Below are 12,160 nucleotides of genomic sequence, written 5' to 3' on the forward strand. Positions count from 1 at the left end.
GTTTTACTGTCAGTATCATTCTCCATTTTTTCCCCTAGTGGATGATGATGACAAAATAAATATTCCATTTAATTATTCACTTGAATAACATGTATCCCTTTGTCAAACTGTCGGAAACCCTAAAACTAATCAGGTGTATTTTTTTAGGCTTAACCAGGCTGAATGATGGATTCTCAAGATTGTTCTCTGAGTGACTCTCTTTTTTTTTTTTTTTAACATTTTTTTATTGAGTTACAGTCATTTTACAATGTTGTGTCAAGTTCCAGTGTAGAGTACAATTTTTCAGTTATACATGAACATACATATATTCATTGTCACATTCTGTTTTGTTGTGAGCCACCACAAGATCCTGTATATATTTCCCTGTGCTACACAGTACAATCTTGTTTATCTATTCTACATTTTGAAATCCCAGTCTGTCCCTTCCCACCCCCCGTCCCCCTGGCAACCACAAGTTTGTATTCTATGTCTATGAGTCTGTTTCTGTTTTGTATTTTAAATTTTTTTATTTAGGTTCCACATATGAGCAATCTCATAAGGTATTTTTGTTTCTCTTTCTGGCTTACTTCACTTAGAATGACATTCTCCAGGAACATCCATGTTGCTGCAAATGGTGTTATGTTGTCAGTTTTTATGGCTGAATAGTATTCCATTGTATAAATATACCACCTCTTCTTTATCCAGTCATCTGTTGATGGACATTAAGGCTGTTTCCATGTCTTGGCTATTGTAGATAGTGCTGCTATGAATATTGGGGTGCAGGTGTCTTTTTGAAGTAGGGTTCCTTCTGGATATATGCCCAGGAGTGGGATTCCTGGGTCATATGGTAAGTCTATTCCTAGTCTTTTGAGGAATCTCCATACTGTTTTCCACAGTGGCTGCACCAAACTGCATTCCCACCAGCAGTGTAGGAGGGTTCCATTTTCTCCACAGCCTGTCCAGCATTTGTCATTTGTGGACTTTTGAATGATGGCCATTCTGACTGGTGTGAGGTGATACCTCATTGTAGTTTTGATTTGCATTTCTCTGATAATTAGTGATATTGAGCATTTTTTCTTGTGCCTATTGATCATTTGTATTTCTTCTTTGGAGAATTGCTTGTTTAGGTCTTCTGCCCATTTTTGGATTGGGTTGTTTGTTTTTCTCTTGTTAAGTCATATGAGCTGCTTATATATTCTGGAGATCAAGCCTTTCTTGGTTTCATTTGCAAAAATTTTCTCCCATTCCGTAGGTTGTCTTTTTGTCTTACTTATGGTTTCCTTTGCTGTGCAGAAGCTTATAAGTTTCATTAAGTCCCATTTGTTTATTCTTGCTTTTATTTCTATTGCTTGAGTAGATTGTTCTAGGAGAACATTTTTGAGATGTATGTCAGATAATGTTTTGCCTATATTTTCTTCTAGGAGGTTTATTGTATCCTGTCTTATGTTAAGTCTTTGATACATTTTGAGTTTATTTTTGTGTATGGTGTGAGGGAGTTTTTGAGCTTCATTGCTCTACATGCTGTTGTCCAGTTTTCACAACACCATTTGCTGAAGAGACTGTCTTTATTACATTGTATATTCTTGCCTCCTTTGTCGAAAATTAGTTGACCAAAAGTTTGTGGGTTCATTTCTGGGCCCTCGATTCTGTTCCATTGGTTCATATGTTTGTTTTTGTACCAATACCATACTGTCTTGATTACTGTAGCTCTGTAGTATTGTCTGAAGTCTGGGAGAGTTATTCCTCCAGCCTCTTTCTTTTTCTTCAGTAATGCTTTGGCAATTCTAGGTCTTTTGTGGTTCCATATAAATTTCATTATGATTTTTTCTAGTTCTGTGAAATATGTCCTGGGTAATTTGATAGGGATTGCATTAAATCTGTAGATTGCGTTGGGCAGTATGACCATTTTAACAATATTGATTCTTCCAATCCAGGAGCATGGGATATCTTTCCATTTTTTTAAGTCTTCTTTAATTTCCTTAATCAGTGTTTTATAGTTTTCAATGTATAAGTCTTTCACCTCCTTGGTTAGATTTATTCCTAGGTATTTTATTACTTTGGGTGCTATTTTAAAGAGGATTGTTTCTTTACTTTCTTTTTCTGTTGATTCATCATTAGCGTAAAGAAATGCAATTGATTTTTGAACGTTAATCTTGTAGCCTGCTACCTTGCTGAATTCTTTGATTATTTCTAGTAGTTTTTGTGTGGACCTTTTAGGCTTTTCTATATGTAGTATCATGTCATCTGCACATAGTGACACTTTTGCCTCTTCTTTTCCAGTTTGGATCCCTTTTATTTCTCTCTCTTGCCTGACTGTTGTGGCTAGGACTTCCAAGACTATGTTGAATAGGAGTAGTGATAGTGGGCAGCCTTGTTTTGTCCCAGATTTTAGTGGGAAGCTTTTGAGTTTTTCACCTTTGAGTACTATGCTGGCTGTAAGTTTGTCATATTTAGCTTTTATTATGTTGAGATTTGTTCCCTCTATACCCACTTTGGTGAGAGTTTTTATCATAAATGGGTGTTGAATTTTATCAAAAGCTTTTTCTGCATCTATTGAGATGATCATGTCGTTTTTGTCCTTTCTCTTATTGATGTGATATATTACATTGATTGATTTGAGTATGTTGAACCATCCTTGTGTCCCTGGGATTAACCCCACTTGATCATGATGTATAATCTTTTTTATGTGCTGTTGGATTCTATTTGCTAGTATTTTGGTAAGGATTTTTGCATCTATGTTCATCAGTGATATTAGTCTGTAATTCTGTTTTTTGGTGGTGTCTTTGCCTGGTTTTGGTAGCAGGGTGATGGTGGCTTCATAGAATGAGTTTAGGAGTATTCCCTCCTTTTCAATCTTCTGGAAGAGTTTGAGAAGGACTGGTATGAGTTCTTCTTAGTATGTTTGGTAGAATTCCTTGATGAAGCCTTCCGATTCTGGACTTTTATTTGTAGGGAGGTTTTTTATTGCTAATTTGATTTCATTTCTAGTGATCGGTTTGTTCAAGTGGTCAGTTTCTTCTTGATTCAGTCTTTGTGGACTGTATGTTTCCAGAAACTTGTCCATCTCCTCTAGGTTATCCATTTTGGTTCCATATAGTTTTTCATAATATTCTTGTATGATATTCTGTATGTCTATGTTATTTGTTGTAATTTCTCTATTTTCCTTTCTTATTTTGCTTATTTGTGCTCTCTCTTTTTTTCTTTTTTGTGAGTTTGGCCAGAGGTTTGTCGATTTTATTTACTCTTTCAACACACCAGCTTTTGGTTTGATTGATTTTTTCTATTTTTTTTTTTTAATCTCTATTTTATTTATTTCCTCCCTGATCTTTATTATTTCCTTCCTTCTGCTGACTTTTGGGTGTTTCTGCTCTTCTTTTTCTAGTTCTTTTAGCTGGTGGATTAGATTGTTTATTTGAGATTGTTCTTCTTTTTTTGAGGAAGGCCTGTATTGCTATAAACTTCCCTCTTAGCACTGCCTTTGCTGTGTCCCATAAATTTTGTGTGGTTGTGTTTTCATTTTCATTTGTCTCAAGGTATTTTTTAATTTCAACTTTGATTTCATCATTGACCCATTGGTTTTTTAATAGCATGTTGTTTAATCTCCATGCTTTCCTTTTTTTCTCCTTTGTTTCTCTGTAGTTGATTTCTAGTTTCATGGCATTGTGGTCAGTAAAGATGCTTGAGATAATTTCTATCTTCTTAAAATTGTTGAGGCTTCTTTTGTGCCCAAGTACATGATCAATCCTAGAAAATGTTCCATCATCAGCTCTTGAAAAGAATGTATATCCTATTTTTGGGGAGTGTAATGCTCTGAAAATATCCACCAAATCTAATTTTTCTATTGTATCATTTAATTTCTCTGTTGCCTTATTTATTTTCTGTCTGGAAGATCTGTCTAATGATGTTTATGTGGTGTTGAAATCTCTGACAATGATTGTATTCCCATCAATTTCCCCCTTTATCTCTGTTAGTAGTTGTGTGACTCTCTTTTTCTCCTTCCTTCTTCCTTTCTTCCCTCCTTCCCATCTCTTCTTCTTCCCAGCAGGAATAATTGAATGACAAGTAATTTGAGACCCAGATTTTTTTTTTTTCCTTTTCCTCTCTTACCTCACTTAATTGCGCTTTTAAGATTTGCCAATATGCCATTTTTTTTTTACTATAAAATATTGATACCATCAAGCCTGTGTTTGATTATAGTCCATGTATTTTCTTAATACGGGCTGAAGGAAGAAGCAAGATGTTACTTGGGAATATTTTGCTCCCACCAAGTTAAACTCTTCCTATATCATGAAGATGTGACTATTGGAGGCTGGTTCATGGATTCTTACCTTTTATTTTCAAAATTATCCCCTTCTTTAGATTTAGGAAAAGGAATGACAGGATGCTTCTTTTAAAATTGCACTTATTTAATGAACCTCTGCAATATGCAAACCCCTCTGTTAGGCACTGAAGATATAAATTAACATTAGAAAAATTCTAAAACATCATTTCTCTATCTCAGATTTTTTTTTTAAATTTCTTTAAAATAGGTAGGGGATGCCCTCCTAGTCTAAAAGGATTTCAAAGAGCTGTTTCATACATAAACTCTTTTTCCTAAATGCTCATGTCAGTTTCATAAGATTCATGTCCATTTTGGGGCTAAAAGGTCATGACAACATTCCCAGATTTCAGTGCCAGATGTCTGCATGGCAGATCATGCAGACCCAAACTCATTCTAGCATCTGGTTAAACACATTCTGTGCCAGATCTTTACCATATGTACATATAACTGAGAGCATGTGGGAAAATAACCTATTGTTCCCCTCTTTTTGCTTCATTTATAATGTAAACAACTTTTCTAAAGGTGTAACTAAATTAGGTGTTTATTTCTAGGCAATCACCACACAGTTGAGAAGATAACACTGTGTAGAATATATTACATGCTACCTGGGAATGGAAATAAAGGAATAAGGATTCAGAGAAAGAATGATCATTTCCAGTTGGAATGATCAAAGGGATAGAATCATAAGTCTTGAAGAGAAGGAAGCTTTTCCATGGAGTGGTTTCAATGGATGGAATTAGTGGAGTGGATTTCTCAGTGGGGTGAAGGGAGCAGGGGAGATGGGAAGAATGTGAACAAAAGCAAAGGGCTCAACAAAAGCAGAGTATTTAAGGGGAAAGGTAAATCAACAGCAACAGTAGAGATCATGTGGTGAAATTAATGATAGACACCCGGGTAAACCAGGTTAGGCTACATTTTAGAGAAACTTGAATCGAAATTATAGAACTTTGTACTCTATACTGTTGAATAAGATGTAGTGACACATTGAGAGTGATTTTCAAGGAAGACCATGACAGAATTATGAAGTGACAGAATCTGAACTAACTGAGACAGGAGAAGTTGCAATGGATCAGCAGTAAAATGTGGGTTATCTTTTCAAAGGAGGAATGGATAGAGGCAGGGACTATCTGTGGGGGTGTGAGTAATTAAAGGAGACTGTCGTTTTGAATTTGGGTGCCTGGGAAAATGTCAGTATAATGAAATGTAAATCCCCATAGATAAAGGGTGAATACAATTTTGGATATGTTGCATTTGAAATGACAGTAGGACTTCCAAGTGAAGGTATCCAATGGATTTTTGGATATATAATACTGAATAAAGGTGATGATTGGAAACTCTTGGAATAGATGAGATTACCAAAGGATACAATATGAAGGCAGGGTAGTATGATGTCAAGGACAGAACTTTGATGACTATAGTTGGAGGGTGGGAATAACAGCGACACACTGTCAGAGTGGACACCCAACAATGGATCCTTCTGGGAGTGGGGTGTGTGGGCATCCTTACATTTCTCCCAGAGCTTAGTTGTTCCCAGTCTTAGTGGGGAAGAATTCAGTCTTTCATCATTAAGTGTGATGTTAGCCCTAAGTTTTTATAGACTCCCTTTATAAAAGAAGTACTTCTATTGCTAGTTTCCTGAGATATTTTACCATGAATGAAAGTTTGAAATGGCTTGTCTGCATTCATTGAGATGATTGCACGGTTTTTCTTTTTTAGTCTTTGGTATAGGGAATTGCACTGGTTGATTTTCTGATGTCAAACCAACTCTGCATGGTCATAATATATAACTCTTTTTAAACATCACTGGGCTCTATTTGCTTATATATTTTTTAAAGAAAATTTGCATCTAGGCCCATGAGAGATATTGATCTATAATTTTTTTTTATAGTGTCTTTGATTTTGGTGTCAGGGGAAGCTGGCATCAAAAAATGAGTTAGGAAGTGTTCTCTCCTCTTTTATCTTCTTGAAGAGTTTATGAGGGATTGATATTACCTCTTCCTTAACTATTTAGTGAAATTCCAAGTGAAAAATACCTTGGCTTTGACTTTTCTTTGTAGGAAGGTTTTTACCCATAGGTAGACTATAGGACTATTCAGAGTATCTGTTTTCCTGATTAAATTTTGTTGATTGGTGTCCTTCAAGTACTTTGCCTCTTTCTCATCTAAGTTATTCAATATTTATATCAAGGTGTGCAATAAATTTATTAACCTTTTAATGTCTGTAAGATCTATTGTAATATTCCTCTTTCATTTCAGTTACATCTATCTGTTTTCTGCTTGTCCCATCTGCTCCTTGTTTTATGTTTCTCTTTTCCTTCTTTATTTTAGATTGAACATTGTTTTGATTTTACTAAGTAATGTTATTTAGAATAGAAAGAAAGCAAGACATGAGCTCTCATGTATCATAACTGAAATGCTCTCAATGAAAGGAGAAATAAGGTCATAAGCTGAGTGTAGAAAAATGTTGGTATTCTCTGACACCAAAATCAAAGACACTACAAGAGAAGGTTTAGAATATTTGTCTTGGGAAGTTTCCTGGGGAAAGGAAGAGATTAACATGTGGATTTCCAAGCATAAGTAAGGGCCCAGCTAAGTAAATATGTAACTAGTAACCCTATTTGAAGGGCGAAGATGTACTATGATCAAATCTGAAGATATGTCTCTAAATAAGCCCTAAAAATGGGAAAATATGAAAAAAATATAATGGAATTACAGTGGTATCAGGCTACTTCACATTTCAATTTTAGTTTTATTCAAACCCATTTATGTTTTCCCTCAAGAAAGTTGAGGATATTAGCTTCTTTTGGACAATCACATTTTTCCAGGAGTCCAGAACTTGGACAGAATTGGCAGCTGTCTTTTCTAATTGTTGAACACTCAGTGGTTTACACAGGGCAGATGAGCTTAAGGGATTTTCAGTAATACCTGAATGAAGTTTCTCCCCTTTTTTCATAGTTAAATTATCTGAAAGGCCAGAAAAATGTGAAATAGCTGAAAAGAATTGGTTTTGGTTGAGTGGAAACAGAATGAATGGAAAATTGGCAAGCCAGCTGGATATTTTGTAGGACCAATGGTTTTGGAAACATATTTGCAAGACTAGGATAATTATTCTACTCATTGAACTGATTACATTTTGTTTTGTATTCCTTTTGTTTGCAAAAACTGTGATTGCTTGAATCATGTAATGAAACGTGAGCTTAGTGTAAAGGCACAGTTAATCTAAATCCCTCATTGTCCACAGGCATTGTTATTTCATTTACATATTGAAAATCCATGTGATCAAAAGTGGGACGATCACAGGACCCTACAAATATTTCATTTGGGTTGCTTTCACCATTACAGCTGGTTCTCAGAATACCTTTTTGGGTAAGCCTCAACTTTAGCAGGAGAAAAAGTAATATTTTATGTGAAAAAAACTTAATATAGGTATTTTTTTGTAGACAGAAAGATGTAAACTAACCCATACTTTTCCAGCAGTGACCACTGGGATGTAGAACAATGAAAGACACAGACTCAGGTCAGACTGTCTGGGGTTTCAATACTGGCTTTTCCACTTACCAACTGTGTGATCCTGGGTGAGAGGCTTAACCTCTTTGGGCTTCAGTGAAATAGGAAAATTGTTTTATCTCAGAAACTTGATATGAAGATTAAATGAGTTAATACATGTAACATGCTTAAACTGGTGCATAGAATGTGGTCAATCAGGTGTAGCTGTTACCAGAGTGGAAGAGGTTAGTGAGGCTCTCTGCATCACCGATGATGCTGGGTTTGAACAACGTCTAGACCAGGTACCCTGGATGTCAAATTTACACATGCTTGATAACTACCTTAAAAAGGCGCTAGGAATGAAAATGCCAAATGCCATCTACTTGAGTATGACAATTATAGACAATTTAAGGTTTTCTTCCTTGTATACTGTATTTTTTCTGCCAAGTGTGCAATCATTTTTTCAAATGTAATTTTAGCATTAGTAAAAGTAATTATAATTATGTTTCAGCATGTACATTCTAAATCAACTCTTTATGATTTATCAAAAATAAAACATCACTATGAAAATTATTATTGGGTACTGAAAACCCAGTATAATTACGGCAAATTTTGTGTCTTCTATAAGTGATGAAAATTAACAAGGTGATTTTTTTATAATTCTCAACATGGAAAGCTAATAGTAAAAGGCACAGAGAAATATTCTGTGGAAAAACCAAACTATAATTGCAAAAGAGGGAAGGAGTTTGGCATTGAATGAGCTCTAATCCTGGTTGGCAGTTTTTTCTTTCATATACTATTTCATTTATTTATCTTTCAAAATCCATAAAATAAATATGTATTATCTCAGTTTTATTAATGTTAGAACAAAAACTCAGAGTTTGACTTCAACAATTCTTCAAGGCATTTAGGAGTGGTGCTGAGGGTCAGATCCTAGTCATTTGATTTCAAAGCCCGCGCCCTCTCCATTGCATCTGTCTGCCTCCCAGAAGCTATCTGACACCGCTGAACAAACTTTGTATAAAAATTATAGCTGAATCACCAAAACAAATCGTCTCTAGTTTTTCAGTACCTTATAATTCAACTAGTTTCATTTCTTTCCATATTTTCCCATTGCATTTCATTTCCATAAACATATGCCATTAAAGCTCATACTAAAACAGCCTATAGTCTCAGGATGAGTCTCCTTGCTTTTAGGTGTGCAGAAGGGAAGCACCACAAGGCATAACAGCAGAAAAAGTGCCAACCCTGCAGATGGTCCTTGTTTTGCCATTAACTCATTATTTCATTTTGAAGCAAGCCATTTCACAGTGTTGAAGTTCTTCTTTTCATTTGTGGAATGAGGGGAAAATACCCAGTGATCGCAAATGTTCATTCATTCCATCTCTTTTGATGCTCTGTGATATTATAAATCCATACTGCTTTTTCCCAAGGGGCCAGAAGTTCAAATATGGACCAGTTTTCTAGGGAACTGTCCCTCATTGGGATACTCTAGCCTCTTGGAAATTCTTGGGAAGTATTAAAAAAATGACTATAAATACAAAATGTTGTAATAAACAAATCCAGAATTAATTTTTTAAGGAGATATATATACATATATATCTTCTCTTAATCTAAATTCTTTTCACTTTGAATTTAGGATATCCTCATTTTTCTTTTCCATATTTTCTATAGGATTATTTTACAAATGCAAACAGAGAATTGAAAAAAGATGCTCAGCAAGATTACCACCTAGAATATGCCATGGAAAATAGTACACACACAATAATTGAATTTACCAGAGAACTGCATACATGTGACGGAAATGACAAGAGTATAACGGTAAGGAGTCTTAGTGAAGGCATGTGTGAGCAAATTGTACATTTACAGTTGTGAAACCCTTTATGGAATGAAAAGGAACAAATATTTAAAATTAACCTTTGACAACAAAGTCACCTAGTCTTTTTTGGAACATTTTTGAATTTCTCTTTAGTAGCCACAAAAAAAAAAAATCTAAGACTACAAATTTCAAGAAAAGCAATTTTTGTGTGAATTAAAATTTTGAAGAGCTGTTTAAAGAGTGTGTGATTTTGCCTGTAGAAGGTTTTAGCTTCTTCTCTGTAAAGTTTGAAAACAGACAATAGATAAAGGTTGGAAGAAATTGTATTACACAAGAGAGAATTATGATACTGAATATTAGGATATAATTTGTCTGATTTGTAACTGATTCATTTTTGTAAATTTCTAAAGTGAAGATGAATAGTAGACTGATGAAAATTGTCTGTCGACATATTATAGAAGATTTCTTACTGTCAGACATTATGTAAAAACTAACATCTTTGTGCTTATGCAAATTAAGTGTTTAGAGGATATATAATTCATCTGGTACTTTGAAAGTTTCCATGAATGTCTTGAATCAATTTCATTTTGTGTAGACCAATAAAATTGTCTTTTTTATTTGGTAAATCAGAGCGTTGAAAATGGGAATGTAAAAATCTGAAGCAGTTTTGGTTAACATTCAGCATAAAGAGTAAAAAGAAGAAAAAAACATGCAAAGACATGGATCACTTTTTATGTGATATACAGTGCAATTATACTTTAATTGGAATAATAATTATAGTCATTTGACTTATTAAGAAGGAATATAGCTTTTAAAATGAATAGCTTTTGCTTTATTATTTATTTTCAAAGTTCTTATTACAAAGATCTGGCAAAGACACCTTTATGTATGGGGGCACTGAATTATTTCTTTATACCCCAGCAAACCCTTCCCACTGCCCCACCATCCTTGGGCATTCTCTCATTTGCCAAATGGAAACCAATTTCACCTGACAGTACTTTCCCTAGTTGGGATATCCAGTCCCTTGGAAATTCCCAGGAGTCATAAAATAACTGTAGATGGAGTCCAGGATAATAAACAAACCCAGAATCAGAAGTTCCTGCTGTATTTGCACTTTCTGTTAAGTCCATGCTTGTGACCGAAATAGTGCCTGGGAAAAATTTATTGTGAAAATAAAAATCCTGACCTGGAAAGTCATTTCAGTTTTCATTCTATTTGTTTATTTTCCCTAAAATATTCCATGGCATTAAAACAGGTTTTAATTTTCCCAAATCCCTGCTGCTTCACAGGCATAGTTGCTTGATAACTACTAGTTTGCTAGTTTGGAGTTTTAGCATGACAATGATTTCCTGTTGTCTTAAGCATGGAAGCATAACTACTAAGTCCATTGTCCTTCATTCTGTTTGGAACACATAACCTTGCGTACTGAGAGAACTTTTCTTCCAAAAAGGAACTCATGTATTTCTTCATGACTTAGTCAGATTTACACAATTCATGTTAGAGACCGTATTGAGAACTCCAAATGTCATTATTCTCTTTTCTTCATGTCTATCTCCTGCTTTAAATGGAATTCTTTAAAGCAATCAGTGGTAAGGACAGTGCTCTCATGAGACATAATTGTGCTCGTCGTGTCTGATCACCAGGAGAGCACGATGAGGGTGATCTGGGCCTACCACCACGAAGACGTGGGAGCAGCGGGTCCCAAGTACCACAACTCCAATCGTGGCACCAAGAGTCTGCGGTTATTGAATCCGGAGAAAACCAATGTGTTGTCTACAGCCGTACCATACTTTGACCTGGTAAATCAGGACGTAAGTTTTTTTTAAGTTACATGGTTCTAGGGGTGGTTTACTGAAAGTGTATTAGAGTGTTTACTTAAATTGTTGTGTTTAATAGACTGTCAAGAGAATGTGACTTTTGTCCCCTTCCCCCCTTTTTTTTAAGACAGGTCCCCATCCCAAACAAAGGTACAACTTACTGGTGCCAAATGTTTAAGATTCCTGTGCTCCAAGAAAAGCATCATGTTATCAAGGTATGTGACTCGCTCACAGGCTAAACTTAATCTGTATGAATGGAGGAAAAATTGTTGCTCTTAAAATGAAAATAATAAAAAAATGTATAGAAATGATGTTCAGTTATTTAAAAGTTACTAGGGAATGAGGAACTAGCTGACCTGACCCACACACACTGTCCTAAAAGTCACAAAACTTAGTGAGAAAATTGGACTGTAGCTAGTATTTTGTGTTTTGTCTCCTTATTTTACATGTTAAAGTTTTGGGGTGCATTTGCACACCTCTGGTTATTTCTTATTCACTTCAACAATTGGGATTGCTATTTAAAATAATATACTTACATATCAATAAATTATATCCAGGAAGTTTACCTTCCCCACCAATAGTCTGCGAATATCTGCTTCATTGAAAATACTGGGTATTGTCACAAAACTAATTGTTACAACATGTTTTCTGAAAATAGGAAAACAAGAAAATTGTAGTGAATTTCTACAGAACTGAAAAACACAGAGTTAGGTAATAAATAAGCCTAATTTGCCTGTAA

At 34.9% G+C, this 12,160-nt stretch overlaps 1 protein-coding gene across 2 annotated transcripts in view; it reads left to right on the forward strand.

Annotated features, from left to right (window-relative positions):
- The window catches only part of MOXD1 (monooxygenase DBH like 1), an 84,378-nt gene that overhangs the window by 15,367 nt on the left and 56,851 nt on the right, over nt 1–12,160 (forward strand). For both annotated transcript variants that reach the window (XM_074368349.1, XM_074368348.1), the window contains exons 2-4: nt 9,460–9,606; nt 11,248–11,415; nt 11,553–11,636. In XM_074368349.1, the coding sequence (XP_074224450.1) occupies nt 9,460–9,606; nt 11,248–11,415; nt 11,553–11,636 (399 nt within the window). The remainder of the gene's footprint in view (nt 1–9,459; nt 9,607–11,247; nt 11,416–11,552; nt 11,637–12,160) is intronic.

The sequence above is a fragment of the Camelus bactrianus genome, chromosome 8, assembly GCF_048773025.1.
Source record: "Camelus bactrianus isolate YW-2024 breed Bactrian camel chromosome 8, ASM4877302v1, whole genome shotgun sequence".
Taxonomy (NCBI): domain Eukaryota; kingdom Metazoa; phylum Chordata; class Mammalia; order Artiodactyla; family Camelidae; genus Camelus; species Camelus bactrianus.